The sequence below is a fragment of the Teleopsis dalmanni genome, chromosome 1, assembly GCF_002237135.1.
Source record: "Teleopsis dalmanni isolate 2A chromosome 1, ASM223713v2, whole genome shotgun sequence".
NCBI classification, from domain to species: Eukaryota; Metazoa; Arthropoda; class Insecta; order Diptera; family Diopsidae; genus Teleopsis; species Teleopsis dalmanni.
In genome coordinates this window covers 184832324-184849446 of record NC_051846.1, presented here as the reverse complement: position 1 = coordinate 184849446, position 17123 = coordinate 184832324, and the positions used below count along the sequence as shown (strand labels likewise).

General features: G+C 28.7%; 1 protein-coding gene across 1 annotated transcript; it reads right to left on the bottom strand.

Annotated features, from left to right (window-relative positions):
• Window positions 1–11103: 11103 nt before the first annotated feature.
• Window positions 11104–15753, bottom strand: LOC119672067 (chondroadherin). Its single transcript, XM_038083025.1, has 2 exons — window positions 15580–15753; window positions 11104–12403 (listed from the first exon to the last, which is right to left on the bottom strand). Exons 1-2 carry the CDS (start codon window positions 15694–15696, stop codon window positions 11243–11245), a joined length of 1278 nt encoding a protein of 425 aa, XP_037938953.1. The 5' UTR covers window positions 15697–15753; the 3' UTR covers window positions 11104–11242.
• Window positions 15754–17123: the final 1370 nt, after the last annotated feature.

The following is a 17123-nucleotide window of genomic DNA, read 5'->3' as shown; positions in this document are numbered from 1 at the left end:
TAGTAAAAAATAATTGGAATTTTACACCATTCATCTTTCATGACCTCAAACATTTGGAAACTTTTCGACCCCCAAAGCGACGTTTGAGAATACCAAAATGTTCTCAATTGAATTAAAATCAGGTGTTTGGGCTGGCTAATCTAAAATTGGAATTCCATTTTTCAAAATCCATTCTCTTATCAGCTTTATGGTGTGTTTTGGGTCGTTATCGTACTGATGTACCCGTCGGAGTGACATTTCTCATCCGCCATGGGGTACCATATGGCTTTCTAAAATTTTTTTGTACACATGTTGGGCTATTATTTGATGAATTTCATAAAAAGATCTTAGTCTAAATCCTGAAAAGAACACTCAAATTATTAGTGACCCACGCCCATGCTTCACAGTCGCTTGGCAGTTACGCGAATACAAACGTTTTTCTTTTTCGCGACGTACTGTGCACATCCCATCAGAATTAAAGATGTTAAATTTTGATTTATTGCTGAAAAAAATTATTTTCCATTTAGTAAGAGTCTAATTTAAATGATTCCACGCGAAATTTGATCTAAATGAAGTATATCAATATTAATTAAAAAGAAAAACAAAAATCTACCTCTTTTGCTAATGCTTTTTAGTCAACATTGGTTTTTGACTGGTCTGTAACTTTTGAAACCGGCTTCGAGAGTAAGCCTGCGTACAGTATTAGAGTCAACACCTTGTTTAAGCTCGGCTACGATCTTTTTCAACTACACGAATGGTTGTTTTTTTTGTAATTCTTATGATGTTTCGATCAATTCTACAAGTAATCTTAAGAGAGGCTTCACTCAAATAAACAGTTTTAATGGTATTTTGTCAAATTATATTTTTTTATAAGCTGCGAAACAATAAACTAATTAATTTTAAATATTTTGGCTATTTCATTTAAGCACTGCCATTTAAATATTTTTCAATTCTTGCTTTTTTAAACTTCAAAGTATACGTGTCACGAGTCATGATAAAAACGTACTTCCATTACCTGATTTAATATTGAACTATTCTGTGTTTATGTTCTAATTCGCTTAAAAACATAAATCACAGCATAAAAATGCAAAAAATCAAAAAAATATCTTGCTAGAATGCACTTTGGTCATAGATCTATCATTGATCTTGTCTCAGTTGCTATTGTTCTGCACAGCCGCATTTCGCAATATCTCATTATTTTTGTGAATTATTTAACCCGTTATTTAGAATTGTAGATTTTGTTGTTTTTTTATAATAGCTAATACAATAACAAATAAAACTCTGTATTTAAGTTTTTGAACGAAAAGTAAAAAGTAGACAAAAAACTTATTTATTTGATGGGCAAATCTTGGTTGCTTTTGTTATGCACAACACTGTATATTTTTTAAGCCGATGATATTTTATTGTCACAAATTCTGCATTAATCTAATGAACAATAGCAACGACACTTTTTATCTACTTGAAAGTAGTCCATTAAAGGATTCCGTTTATATGACAATAACTGAGAACTTTTTTCTAAAATTCTAACATGGTTTTTGATTTACATCTTGCAGAGAGTCAGTTAAATTCTGACGACTTTAATTTCTAAGCTGGCTAACGTTTCACATAGTTTGGTTTCGCCATTTATAATAACAACAATGACAATGTGGAGATAAAGTAGAAATAATATTTGCAGTAGACTTAACATATTAGTGGTTCTATAAGATTCTATTTTGGAAATACTAATGAGTTTACTTATATATATCCATCAGATGAACAGTTATTGATGATGTCTATACTTTTCAAATTTGCAAATGTTTTACATATCTGGCACCACCATTTATTAGAACAATGATGACAACCGGGAGATTAGACAAACAATTACCATTTCTAAAATTTGCTATTGTAGGCCACTGTAGTAGGTTCTATTTCAGAAAAATTAATAAGTTTAAGTTTATACGATATCGCCCAGTTGCTAGCTAACACTGATGACTTTATGAATTACTTCCAGGAAAACTCCCGGCCTTTGGAGTGTGGGGAAAATTAAAAAGTTGTCATTATATTAAAAAAGGTTTAAAATACTCATAGCGTCCGATGTTTTTAGCTTTGGTAAACCCAGGTCTTTGGACTTTAAAGAAAGTATGATATCAAAGCTTAATGCTGCTAAGGAATTGAATTAGGTTTAAAATATTCTTAGAGTCCGTTGTCTAAACTGTGGGAAACCAAAGCCTTAGGACTCTCTGGGAAGTATGATAACAAAGCTGAAAGTGGCTTTGGAATTGAAAATGATTTGAAATACTTGTGTAGTTCGATGTCTCTTCTACTGTTTTTCAAAAATCCTGATGAATTTAGCTTTTTTCATTATTCAAACTATTAAATAAAAATAAAAATGAAATATCTTATTTAAATTTATTACTACAATAAAAACAGTTTTTTACAGAAATGTTCCTTTTTTCACTAAATTCAATTTGACCTCGTTTCAAATGCTGAGAAGATAAAAACGCATAAGTAATTTAAAATAACCTACTCAAGTTAACATAATTAATGCACTTAAAATGCTACACTCTTAAAAAATTACTATTCCTGGCCAATGCAGCTGAGTTATTATTTCACCCATTTCTTCCTTGCCTCAAGACCACAAAAGATAAAAGGAAAAAAGTAAAAATGAAAAAAAAAAAACTCTAAGCTAATAGAATAAAAATGAATTTTATGTTTAAAAAACGTTAATTAGATTTTTTGAAAAGCGAAAACAAAAAATTGCCAGATTCGCGAATCTGGCAACGTATCCTACAGCATTTAATAACAACGAAAAATGATCTGTGCTCGCCACCATTTTGTGTAACTACTTCCTTTTTGCCAGCACCAAAACAATGGACACCGAACAATGCCAACAACAGGACAAAAACGCCACAATTTTGAGGTTATTGTTTTCTATCTTTTGCTGGCAACTTATGCTTCTTTACCACCTTTTATCTCAGCTTTGCTGATAATGTGAAAACTAAGCGCGATTCCATACAACATTTTTGTGTGTCTGATTTTTTTGGTTGTTGGTAATTTTCTATTAAAAACACAAAAAAAAATAATATTGTATGTTTAAATTTTTTGATATCATAAATTTTTTTATAATTCTTCCATGAACTTTTTTTCCAGCTCCGCTCAGCTCAACTCAGAGACATTATTCCCATATTGTAGATGCCACTTTTGAGTTTTAATCCCTAAATTGATTTTCAATTACAAAATACTGAGTAACGCGGGATTTTCCCATTTTTAAGTTTATTTTTAATTTTTTCCCTTGCTTTGTTTGTATTTTTGTTCATTTATTTCATTTCCTCTTTTGTTGCAAATGCCACTGGCGCTGATGATGATATCCGGTATTTGCTTTTTATTGCTGATTTTTGCAGTGCTGCTAAGACGTCCTTTTACTTGTCCTTATTTTTGACGTTGTTGTTGTTGCTATTTTTTGTAAATTTCAAAAACGTGCATTGGCATTGGTGTTGTTGCTGCTGCCACTGCTGCTGCTGTTATTGCTGCTGCTGCTGTTTCGCCAAGAGCAACTTTTATCCTAAATTTTTTCTTACGTTTTCAGGCTTAAGCTGATGCTTAATACTAAATTTCACGTCCTTCTTCCATTTACGAGTACTAATACCACACGTAAAGTGCAGCATTGCAATTAAGCTTTTCAAGTCTTTTATTGCAGCTTCCTGGAGTTTTTTGTTTTTAATATAACTTTTTTTTATAACATTTTTTAATTGATAAAATACCAAACACCAGGCACTCTTTTGTCTATGGTAAATACTTTCGGGGTTAAATGGTTTCTAAGATATATAGTAACTAAGAAGGTATTGAGGTGAAAAATACATGTGAACAATATTAAATTACTTCAAATTGTTTCTTATATATTAATTAATTCTAATTATTAAATAATAAAATTAATTTGCTAATAAAAATTTTAGTTAGTTTGTTAGTTAGTTGAAGTGGAGGAAAAAAAAAAAGTTTTTTTAAGTTTTATTAAGATTTATTGATTAGCTAAGATCGTTTTAATATCACAATTTCTTGTAATAATGGGTTTAAACTAAAACCAGTAAAAAACACTAATAAATGCAAGTGTCCGACCAATGCAAATGCTGGAAATATGGTATGGATATGAAGTATCAATTTTAAAATTCTAGCACTAGCTCTTTCTATACCAAATAAACTGCATTTTTTATAAACTTTTTTTAATAACAAATGTAGGGTTTTAAAAGGCCTAAGCATTGGTATTAAACTTATTCCAAAGAAGTTTCTGGTGATAACTGTTAACATTGACCATAAAAGATATTGATACAAACAGTTCTGGAAAAAATTTATTAGAGCTTCGAAATATTTTAATATCTTTCAAGGTCGATATAACAGCACAATGAGCTTTAGGAATCACAGTAATAACAAAGTCCTTCTAAAAACGCCAACATTTGTGTTACTAGAAAAATCTAGTACATACATCTGGTTCCCTTTCAACCGAATTGTGTGAAGTTGTGAAGTTTGAACCAAAGTATATTGTTAAGTTCTTTGAATAACTTAAATTATAACAACCTACTGACTAAACTACCTCCATTTTCAATCTATTTGAGACCAATTTCTTTAGGATCTGGTACAATAGATTTTATAGTTTGTGGTATATCATTGACCTTTCTATTTGTAATAACCTCTTCTTATACTAGAAACTAAGTTATTGCCTTAGTTTTCTGAGCATAGTTTAGCGGAATTTCTTCTGAATATGTTACGATAGATCTAATAGTTCTAATAGTAGTGTACTATTCAATGATCCTTTTATTACAAGAATAAGCTTTACTTTTGTTTAATAGTGTTAAGAGTAATTATTTTTTACGTTAAGTTTCGACCTATTCAGTAAATTTAATAATCGGCGAAGAGGTCAATACCAATATCTTATAAAAGGCCGATACCAGACATTGGTTGTGATACTAATAATAATAATTTAATCAGAATCATAAATGTATATATCTTAACATATAGTTGTTTACTTCAGACATTTTTTAAACTATTTGTGTGTTATCTCTCAAGTAACTTTGAGTTCTTAATTACGCAGATAAATATACTTTTAACTACTTCGTATATCTTTATGTGATATAGGACCAAATGGAAAGTATATTTTACTTAAACTAAAATGTTTCGAATAGTAATGAAGAACAACAACAAAATAAATCCAAATAAAACTGTAGATTATAAGCTTGTTCTAATTTAAAAAGCATGGCAAGTGTTTTGGTTAGTGTCACTTACAAATAAAGTGACAAAAAACTTGGAACTTGAGCACTGAAAGTTTCTGCAGCCTTGGCTACTTTTGGAAAAAAGACTATTAATCATCATTTCTAAATTGACAGGTATGAATTCTAAGCCTGGAATTTACAGTCCAATAAAAATATATACGGACTATAAACTAATTAAAAAACTCGAATATTTCCAAAGATCACTAATGACGAGTCCTTGGCAATACTTGAAACAGTTGGTGTGGTCAGCCAAATTTCAATAAATTAATCAAAATTTTTAAGCATTACTGTTCGAATAATAGAATTATAAATATTTTTTTATAATAGTATAATAATAAATAATCCTATATTGTTTTGGTACTTTCAGTCTAAAAAAATTATTTACCCATAAATAAATATAAGAAATTACTCCAAAAATATTACTGATGAAGAAATTTTAGTTTCAATAATAGATGGGACAAGTTTTCTATAAAATAAAGTATTTCAATTATTTTACTTTTTATGTACTTGGCAATACTCGAAACAGTATAGTCAGCCAAAAATTAAATTATTTAAAAATAAAATAAAATTTATGCTATTGCAATTCACTACTCTTTGAATATGGAAACAAAATGCTATGAGCTTTTTATTACGTTTATCTCTTATTAAGATGGTTGGTTTGTTGCAGTGGTAGGTCAGCAAATATCTTTCTAGTGACCACAATTAATAATTGTTCGCTGTTTTACTACCACATTTCACTAAAGAAATCTTATAATATAAAAAGAAAAAACGTATTGATGAGTTTAGATAAATTAATAGATCTTTCGTTCTTACTGATGAATAGTCTGACAGACAAACTGTCAATAAAGTATTCCACTAAAAATCTATTTCTTTTGGAGGCTTGAACTGAACATTCACAGTAATCAATTAAATTGCTTAACAGAATTTGGCATGAAAGACCACACTAATTCTTATTATTACCATTTTCAGTATATATTATTATTTTTGTGTTTCAAAATATAAACTTAAATTATTTATGAATTTATCTATCAAGACATAAAAAATGAATATATATTTTTAATCCATTAAATAAATAAATTCATAAATGCACTTTTGGCAGTACAGAATTATTTAAAACTTTTCTTAAATCTTAACTGCTTACCTATTTTCTACAAATAATAAATTTCCTTTTAAATATCTCATCATATTGTTGTTGTTGTGATAACATAAATATTTTATGCAAGAAGCATTTTCAGATACTTCACATTTCGTACTTTCGTATCTTACTGAAGCAATTTTTAATCAAACATTGTGAAGTACGAGTGGATGTACTCATACGTACGTTTCTTATGTTGGTTTTATAAGGTCTATATAAATATTTCAAAAATGTCTTTTCTCATCAAAATATTTTAGTATATTATAAACCACAAAAGTTGCTCAACCCTTTATGAAGTAGTACACTATAAAAAAAAATTATAATATTGGAAGTTTTTGAATAGTGTGCAACCAAGGATGGACATTATGTATGCATTTGTCTTAGTAAAAATAGTCATTGTGAAAACATTTATAAGTGAAAATAAACTATAGAATAATATATATAGAGAAGAAAAAGTTGGTTATGCTTTAATTTATTTTGATTTACAGAAGAATTTAAAATCATTGTTTATTCATTGTGTTCATTATTCATTGTCAGTGTCTGCTGACCTCTGATGATGGAATTGTGGCAAACTCGATTTAATATGAAATTTCCAATTCAACAAAAATAAAACCACAACTCGAATTGCAGCTTTTCTTTGCTTAACGAAGACACTCGAGTGCTCACTTCAAGCATTAAATTAAAAATAACGAATTCTGCTGGAATTCTGGATTATTAATGCTTCTAGAACTGAAACTGAAGAATATGCAAAGAGGAGGTTGAAGTAGGGGTTTGATTTTCGAAAAGAACCCAAACCGCTGAACAAACAAGCATATTTTCGAGAAAATAAACTCAAGCATTTTATGCAATTTATTTTGTATATAAGTACTTTATGGCTAAAAAAAAAAATAAATTGAAATAAAATAATTGATTCAAGAGAAGTGCACTTTTTTGATATTATTTAAAAATTATTTAAAAAAGAAAATGGCAAAGAAAAATTGTCATAATCCTTATGCATAATTTCATATGCCATACCTTATACATACACACATACATACTCGTATGATTAAGGTAGCAAACCGTATTTTCCGGTATTTTACTTTGACTTCCTCCTTCTGTTAAAATTTTGAGAAAAAAAATGTTAAGTTAACAGAAAACATTTAAAACTGTTTTTTTTTGTTTGTGTGAATAAGCTGTTACCATTTGAAGTTGCAATGAAAGGTAAAAAGAAACGAATTAGTAAAGGAAAAAGAGCAGATAAAAATAGAAAAAAGTTAAATAGACACAACGAACTAGCAATACACAATCATACATACAACCAAAAAGATATAGAAACGAAAGGAGATACAAGCACAATTGCACATCGAGTGCCACATAGAAACACTCAATGGTGAAGTCACATAGTATTGAAGACATACACAGTCAATGCAGCCAATATGAAAATATAAACGTAAGGATACTAATAGCAATTGAAACAAATCTATATGAGCGCATAAAGAGTAAGATATGTGAGCAGACAGACAGACGTATGAATATACGTAAGGACAGACATGTTATCGGGTGGTGGACATAAAAATTGAAATCAATTGCAGTTGATATCAGTTTGACCTAAATTTTTATTGAATATCTTTGAGTATTACTCTTTCCATTTTGTATGAATGCAATTGCATAAATATAAAAAATATTTATATATGTTAATATGTGTATTTTTTGCAAACTCATACATAACTATTACATTTAACTTTGTTTATGGAAATCATTGCACAAATTGCTGTTGGTTATTCTTTCAACAACAATTCTTCGATTTGTCACCCAGTGTAACTGAATAACCAAAACCATTGATGATAATTTACATATTTATTTGCTTGTAAGGATACAGATATATTTGCCTGTGGGTTATCGACTTCAATTTATACAGAAAAGAGCAAATCTATTTTACTGCTCTTATGTTTTAATTTAAATACTCAAATTTTATTAAATGAATTTTTGTGTTTATTACATACAAAAACTTTTAAGTCTCAACTGCAGTCATTTCAGTTTATCTTGATTAAAAGAAAGCACAAAGACCAAACAATTTGAAAACACAAATTGAAAATTCTCGAACAAATATGCAAATATTACAATAAAATAATAAGAATGAATAAAGTATATTATATTTTATTATTTATAAAATTTTTTTTTTTTAAGAAATAAACATTTATTTTAACTTCTTGGCAAATAATATAAATTCGCTCCTGGCAACATTGCTAACGTTGTTAGCTTAATTAAATAAAATGGCGCTATGTTGCTACCCGGAATAAAAATAAAATAAATATAAGTAAATTAAATAAAATAACAACAAAATGTAATAACAGAAATATATATAATAATTTATATTAAATTGTAAAAAATGTGCATTATTTTATGTGCATTATTTCAAAGCATTAAATGGAATTTTTATGAAAATGTCAAAAAATTAAAATTATCACTCATACGCAGTGTTGTACAAAATAAAAACGAAATAAATAGATGAATTCATAGAAACTGTGTTGAAAGTTGAATAAAAGGAATAAAATGAAAGCATGAATGAAATATTTAATTAATTAAAGTTATCGATACGTACATATATACCATATATATATATTTAATTATGTAGAAACCAATACTGAATTGTGGGATGAGCTTAATAACAAGTAACCGAAAAAACACAAAATATAAAAATATTTAAGCTTCCCCTGTTTTATCCCCTGATTACTGGAATGTGATTCAGTCGAAAGTCGTTCACAGTCTGCTGGTTGTGTTCTTCTCAATCCATTCTTAACAGGTGGATTAAGTGGGTTCAAGTCTCACACCACAAAAAAAAATGTGAACTCAATGTTCTTGACAATTAGTAGTTGGAACTAACAGACACGGTGAGCTGCTTGCATTAACAAGAGATGTAGTTATGCGAACGGAAGCCACTCCAGCTTTAACTCAATAACGACATCCGAGAATAGAATGACGAAAAAGGATCCAAGTAGTTTCGTGGTCTATTTCGGCTAATCCTTCACTTCAGTGGGGCCACTTGTTGGACGGTGCGCCGTCCCAACGTCCCACCATATATAAAAAGAAAATAGACGCAGCATAAAGGAATTTAATTCGATTAGTAGATTCATTTCTAAAGAACTAGATGAAAATAAAAATCTAAAAAGTTTTTAAGTAGCCCAATAGATCCAACTATAATCGCAGTGCATCAAGTTTTTCTTGGATCTCTACTTATTGAAAATGAAGATTTCCTTTTTTTTTGTAAAGGACCTTTTAGATTGTTTTTAATAATTTATTAATAATGCTATAAAGTGTTTATTAGCAAAAAGTGCTAGGTGCTATTAGAAAAAAAGCATATTATAGTAAAAATGTATGAAAATAAAAAGCCTATTAGTTGTGAAGGGGCACATTAGATCCATTTATGGTAGCAGTACACCCAGGTCTTTTGAATCTTACGTCAATAAAACTGAAAATTGAAGTTAATAGTAAAACATTGCAGTGTATATTTACAAAAATTGTTGGAAACTAATATCAGATAATGAAAAATTCAGAAAATAACACGACTATTAGCTTTTAAGGAGCAGTACTGATACATCAGTGGTCACTCTGCACTAGAAAGCAGGTCAGTAAAGTTTATTAGTTGCGGTTATTGGTTTTTTTTTCGAAGCTCTTAATGAGGAAAATTAGTATTTTGGAAAATAAATAACCAAGCTGGCTTAAAATTTGTTGTGCCCATTTCGGAGACTAAGAGTGACTTAGAGAGTCGTAAGAATGAATTTTTCAGCACAAAAGATATTTGAAGCAATAGTTGCAGGAAAAAGGCGTAGAGATAGATCGTATCATCGGTGGAGTGATCAAGATGCGGGGATACTAACCGGACTTGATGCATGTGACTTAAGAAAGCGCGCTGTGTCAGAACGCAACCCAATAACGGTTTGTTATGGTCACATAAGTAAGTAAGTAAATAACAAAATGTTACTTTTCACTGGACCATAAATAGGTTTTTGTCCTACAAGCAAATACTGCTCAAAATGGTTGTCACCTTTACAAGGAAACAAAGTACCCTTGAGCATAGTCTTTTCTCTATTCTTCTCTTTTCTATGGTATTGTTTTATTCTTTTTCTGTTATAAAATAGTTCTAGAGAAAAAATAAACGCAATTCTCAATGGTATTTGGTCATTTTCCATTTAGATAGATTTTTTGTCATATGACAGCTTTATATGAATTATGTTATTAAATTTAAAAAAAAAACATATATTCTTATATGTTATTTTTTATCAAAATAATGATATTATTAAAACTAAAAATATATTTTTATATGCGTAACAAAAAAAAATATATATATAAAATAGTAAGAAAATAAGTTAACTAATTAAAAAATTTGAGAAAAACTTGGCTTGGTTTTCTATTTTTTATTTATATATTTTTTATGAATATGCCCTTTTTATTTATTTATTTTTATTTTTATATATTATTTTCTTTTTATTATTTTATGTTTAATTAAATTATACTAAGTTTTGCTAAATACTGCAAACAGTCTGTACATCAAATTTATTTATTTTTTGTGTGTTTAATATATATCAAGACTAATATAGATACAAATCGTAACTGTTGGTTTTTCTTTTAATTTTTCTAATTTATATAACTAAGTTAAAGTATATACCTTAAGCTACCAAAGTACCAAACAAGCTTAAAAATACATTTAATTATTTTTTTTTATTTTTTGCTATAATGTATTTAATAACAACTTACGAGTACTTATGCGATGCGTACGAAGACTTCGAAGAATGTTAATATGATATTTCGTTTACTTTTTTTCACTTTAATTGCTAACATTATAAAAAACTAAATAAATATTTAATATAATTCAAATTACCTACATTTTTACTAAATGGAACGGTGCGATTCATCTCTTCACATATGGCTTCGATCTCTGTGATCTACACTTCCACAACAAACCGAAGATGCGTAAATGTAAATTCGTGACTAGCGTCCGCAGCGCCTTCAAGTCTAGTGTAGCTGCGGCAATCAGTAAAATCATGCTAAAACTGAATGCCATCGACGAAGCTGAGGAACCCAAATTACCTTTAGTCAATTGATCTTGACAACGACCGATCGAGTCTATATCAAGTTCAATCATTGCACGTCCATTCACTTCCAACGGTGAAATGCAAAAGTTTTTCTGCAGAAAGTCGCTTAAATTATGCGCACCTTCCGATAGAGGACCATCAAGTAGTGTATGTATATGACAACCACAAGGAAAGTGATTATTAATCAGTTGTAGATGAGTCACGCCATCAATGATTATGCTATTTGGATCTGGTGTTTCGAGTATGTGATTACCATGAAATTTTAGATGCTTTATTGCTGCCGTATAGGTAAAATTAAGTTCTTCAATGGAATCAATTTTATTATTCAATATTTGTAGCGTTTCTACTTGTGAGAGACCAGTAAAAGCATCTGCACAGATAATGCCTAGATCAGATTCCTGCAACGTTAGCAGCAGCACATTAGAAAGACCACGAAACGTGAAAGGCATTAGTTCTTTTAAGTCCATATAAGCTAATTTTAATAGTCCTACTGTATCCATTGCATAGAATGCATCCGGTTCTATCGTGCGTATACCAGACGGTAATATTAAATGTCCTACATTAGTTAGACTTGAAAATGCTGCGGTTTCGATTCGCACCAGTGGATTGTTTGTTAAGAGTATTAGTTTTACATTTGAGGTGCCGGCAAAGGCGTTACCTTCTACACAAACTATCTGATTATGACTAAGTAAAATTGTGGATAAATTCTGTAGACCGGCGAATGCAAACTGTGCCACTGTCTGTAGTGGTGTATACTGTATTGAGAGTTCCTTAAGGCGTGGCAAACCACGAAAAGCAAATTGTTTTATTTTGGTTATATTATTACCATCCAAGGAAAGTTTCTTCAGCGCACGTAGACCGGTGAATGAATCTGGTTTTATGACCGGAAAATTGTTTTTCGTTAATGCCAGATTCTCCACAGTTGAAGGTAATTGACGTAATGGAATTTGCCCAAGTCCGCCAGTGTTACACAGTACCTGTGGGTGTGAGAAGAGAAAAGCTTATGTTAAATAAATTAACTGGAAAATATATTCATTTGTTTACACATTTTTCCCTAAACTCACCAATTCCCCAATTCCCTCGTGAATTTTAAAGTGTTTGTGTAGATTAGTAGGTGTATTTGATTCTCTGTGTGTATGTATGTGTGTGTGAGTGTTTCTTTTACTATCTGTGCTTGTAAGTAAATTAAATTGTGCGACATTATTGCAGCAAATTAAATTAAATCGATTTTTTTTTACTTTTACTTTACTTTATCAATGCTAGCGTCGCGTTGTTGTTGGTTCCTTTTTTTTGCTTTTGTTGTTTTTGTGTTTTTGCTTGGTAAGCTGTGGTGAATTTTGAAATTTCTATACGTAAAACTGCAATTTGGGGGTTTTGGATTTTGCTGGTAAATGCGTGGAGAATTAAAATCATCAGCAATATTGAACTGTGCGTGATTTTTGACTAATTGCATTTTTGGTTTTTGGATGGAAAGATTTTCTACTACAAAAATTTCCTATGTAAATGTTTTATTGAAATTATTTTATTTCAATTTATGCAGATTTAGTTATTAAAAAAGCTTTGTATACATTCTGTTTAAATTTTTATTGTTATGATTTTATTTTAAAAAATTTTTAATTTATCGGTAAATATTTTTGGTTAAAATTTGTTATAAAATGAAATCTCTTTATTAATGTTAAAAATAAATTAAAATTAGAAATAAATTTCCTTAAAAATTTTAGCCAATCAGGAAATGTTTTTTGTTAAATAATCATAAAAATATTTAATTAAAAATTTAATTAAACCAAAAAATATTTTTTATTAAATAATCATAAAAATTATTAAATATTTATTATTTTTTGACATCATTTTAATTATGTGTTTTTGTAGGATAATTGGTGAAACTTTTGATTGTTGTTAAACATAAAAATTAAGAAAAAGAAACCACGATTTATTTTAATTTACAATAACACAATACTTATAATTAACAATAATTTTCGGGTTTAATTTTCCAAATGACGATTTTTTTGGTTTTTTTCTAATGATAAATATCGTTTCCATATTTCTTTCTCTTAATATTTATTTTTAACAGCAATAAATAATTTGTTCAATTAGCCTGTAAAAATACTTTATAAAAATCATTAAGAAATACAGTAGAGGCTCAAAAATTAGAACTTCAAATTCGAATTGTCCAGTATTTAGATCCAAAGAAAATTGCAATTCATTGTATAAATTACAAGCTCTAAAGTTAAAACTTTAGATTTTAATTTTTAAGCAAATTGTCCTTTTTGTTCATTTTTTAAGTTTTGTATAAATTAATAAGTTGATAAGTGTTATTGTTTGTACTTTGTTTCAAAGAAAATAAAGCAGGGAGTTTCCAAAGGGTGTTTATGTTTGAATGAAATGCTTTCAAACATAAAAAAAATTTCATTTTATGTAATTTTAATTAATTGAATTTTTGACTGACAGCTGTTTCGAGTATTGCCAAAACCTATTATCAGTGGTCTTGGAATTATGTCATATTTAATTATTCATAAATAATTTTTTTGAAATTGCAAGTACCAAAGGATGAACTAGTGCCCTGCCAAATTTGAAGCTCAGAGACAGCGCATCTTAATCAATTGACTTAAGGTCGTACTTGACTTTTATATTCGAACATTCTTCTAGAATTTTGTTAATTTGCTGTAAAAGGTTTTATTAACAAATTTACTTGCTGTGTTTATTTTAGAACGAAATCATAAACCAGCTGTAGAATAAATGAATTAATTAATTATATTTTTATTTTTTAATTGTTAAATTTCTATAGTATTCTGTTTGTAGAGGCATTATTTGTTGCATGATTTATATATTCTTTCTTATGTATAGAATCAAATCTAGGAACGTAATATTGAGAAAGTCATGCTAGTGTTACTCCACGATTAAGTCCAGAAATTACAACTTTTTGCAAATTCGAAATTCTCGAAAAACCAAATGGTTCTTATTTGTGAGCTTATACTGTATTTTCAAAATTTTTTTTAATTTTAATAGTAAATAATTTTTTTATATAAATTTACGTTTCAGTTTGTGTTTACTTAATATACGCATAACAATTTCAATTTATTTTATTTCTTTCTTTACTTCTTATTTCTTTTGTGTTATTTTTATTTTTTTGTTAATGTTCTGTATTTCAATAATTAAATCTGATACACACTAATTAAATGTAATTTTCTTACTGGCAACAATTTACTTATTTCGATTTTAATTGCGTCCTCGAAACCGAAAATTGTTCATAATGAAATGCCAGGATCCGTTGTAAGTTCGGAATCATCATTTCATTGCCCACATAATCTGGAATAATGAAATCACTTAAATTCCCAATTTACCAAGGAATCGCATACAATGCAACAACAACAACAACAGCAGCAGCAGTAACAGCAGAATTAACAGCGAAAGTAGTAGAAAAAACAACAACAACATCAACATTGTAAAAAGGTAGGATTCTCAAGTGTATTCCCATGGGAAGTAATTTTAACAAAAGCAACAAAAGTATTAAAAGCAGGAAAAAGCAACAATTTTTTAACTCAATCCAAGTATAAAAACGTTAAAGCAGAAATATTAACAAAAAATAAAAAACAAGAAGGAACAAAAATAAAAACACAAATAACAAAAAGTAAAAAGCGAAACAGCAAAACAGCGAAATGTAAGCAGCTACGAGCAAGCAACCAGCAAAAATCAAAAGCACAAAACAAGAGGTTGTGAGACTTTCTGCTGTTGTTGTTGTTGTTGTTGTGAAAATTGTTGTAATTTCCTACAGCCATTAATGTTGTTTCGCTGTTCATTTTGTTTTTGCTTCTTTCTCCATGTTGTTTTGATATTGTTTGTGTGCATTTGTTATTGTTGTAGTTACTGTAACTGTTGTAGTAGTTGTGCTTATTTTCAATTTACTATTGTTTTGTTAAAAAATTTTCAAGTGTATTTAAGTAAGTCAAAAAAAAAAAAACACTAGATAAAAATTTATAATAAAAAAATAAATAAATATAAATAAATGTAAATAAAATATAATAAAATAATATGAAAAAAAAAAAAAAACAAAAACAAATATAAAGGAAATGTTATGGAAGAAAATTTGCTTAAGCATCGTCATGATAATAAGTATACTTAGCATATACTTGGTAATATGCTAACGAAGGCTTACTTGAGTTTGGGATAAGCAAATGCATTCGGCTGGACATGATTTTGATGTTTCAGAGAGTCGCGAATTCCATAAGCATCCAACAGTAATCACAATTATGAGGAGCCAAGAATTGCACATTTCACGTTCACGTTCCGTTTCACTCTTCACTTGATATAATGCGATGCGCAACGTTGTATTAACTGAAAGTAAAAATAATAATAATAACAATAACAACATGGATAAGAAACGGAAAGAGAATAATTATAGTATGAATAATGATAAAGAAGCGCATTTGCGGATATGCAGAAAATAGATAAGATTGAACGGAAGAAGTAGTAAAACAGATGCGTCAAAAGAATTAATTAAATTTATTCACATTTTCTACTATGCTTCTTTATTTACTATCCTCTTGTTTACTGAAATGAATATTAATTTTTTTACAATAAAGAAATTAAAATTTATAAATTTGATTTTATAATAATAATGAGAAGAAGTTAAAAAGTTAAGAAAAACTTCTTAGTCGTCACAAGAAAATTTTTATATATAGATATATATAGTATATAGTATATATATATAGTATAGTTATTATTATTTTACATAAAATTATAACATATTTCACAGTAAACGATATCAATATATGAAGTAATTTTTGTACCGATGGGCGTAGTAGCTGTTTAAATGGTCATAACAATCTATTACCGGGTAAGCAGCTGTCATTTAATAGATCATTTAATAGTTTGTGCCTGGTTACAAAATAACAATCTGATACATTATTAAAAAATTACTTCCCTAAAAACCAATATTTTCTGGAGGCTAGATGCGGTCATTCAAAGCGAAAATGTTTTTATTTTTCTTTTTCTGATAAGTTTTTACAATTTCTTTTACAATAAGTGAGTATTGAAAAGAATCTGAAAATCATCTGTGGGTATTTATATACCAGTAACTAGAGAAAACTATAGTAAGCCTTGAATTCCTAAGTTCGAGTCTTACTGGTTGTTATGTCATTATTATGTAGCCCTTCTCTACACGATCTTCAGAGAAACAAAAAGTGGAACCCTTCAGGATATATGAGGGAAAACAGCAAGGCAGGCCAAGTTGTATACTTTTTCATTCCTTTCATTGTTCCTATCTCCAAGAACCCGAATAAGAGCAATATAAGCAAGCCAGTTTGCCTTTCTACGTAATTTAACTAGGTTTGATTTTGTTATAAAGATATGAAAGGCTTTAATTGCGGATTGAAAATGCTTTTCAAAGCATAAGTATGGATTCAGATATGATAATTGATGTCATCTTATATAGGATGTTTGAAACTGTGCGTAGAATCCAGAAAATAATGCATTTTCAATCCAGAAAATGCATTTTCAATTTAGCTTGCTATTCAGTAAAAATCCTTGGTATTGTTATCTGTTGTTCATTTATGAAAGCGGAACTAAAAGCTGGTATTTTGGTTTTAATGATGAACAGCATCATTTTGGTCGTTACTGAATTAATACCAAGTTCACAACAAATATTTATTTAATCAAGGCCCTTTGCATAAAAAAACTATAAAAGTTCTATTATCACAA

Bases quoted from the DNA above. Each gene is read 5' to 3' on its own strand.
- LOC119672067 (XM_038083025.1), bottom strand. From the start codon at position 15,696: ATGTGCAATTCTTGGCTCCTCATAATTGTGATTACTGTTGGATGCTTA. The intron at 12,404-15,579 runs GTAAGCCTTCGT...TCACACCCACAG, and splicing joins TTTGCTTATCCCAAACTCAA to GTACTGTGTAACACTGGCGG.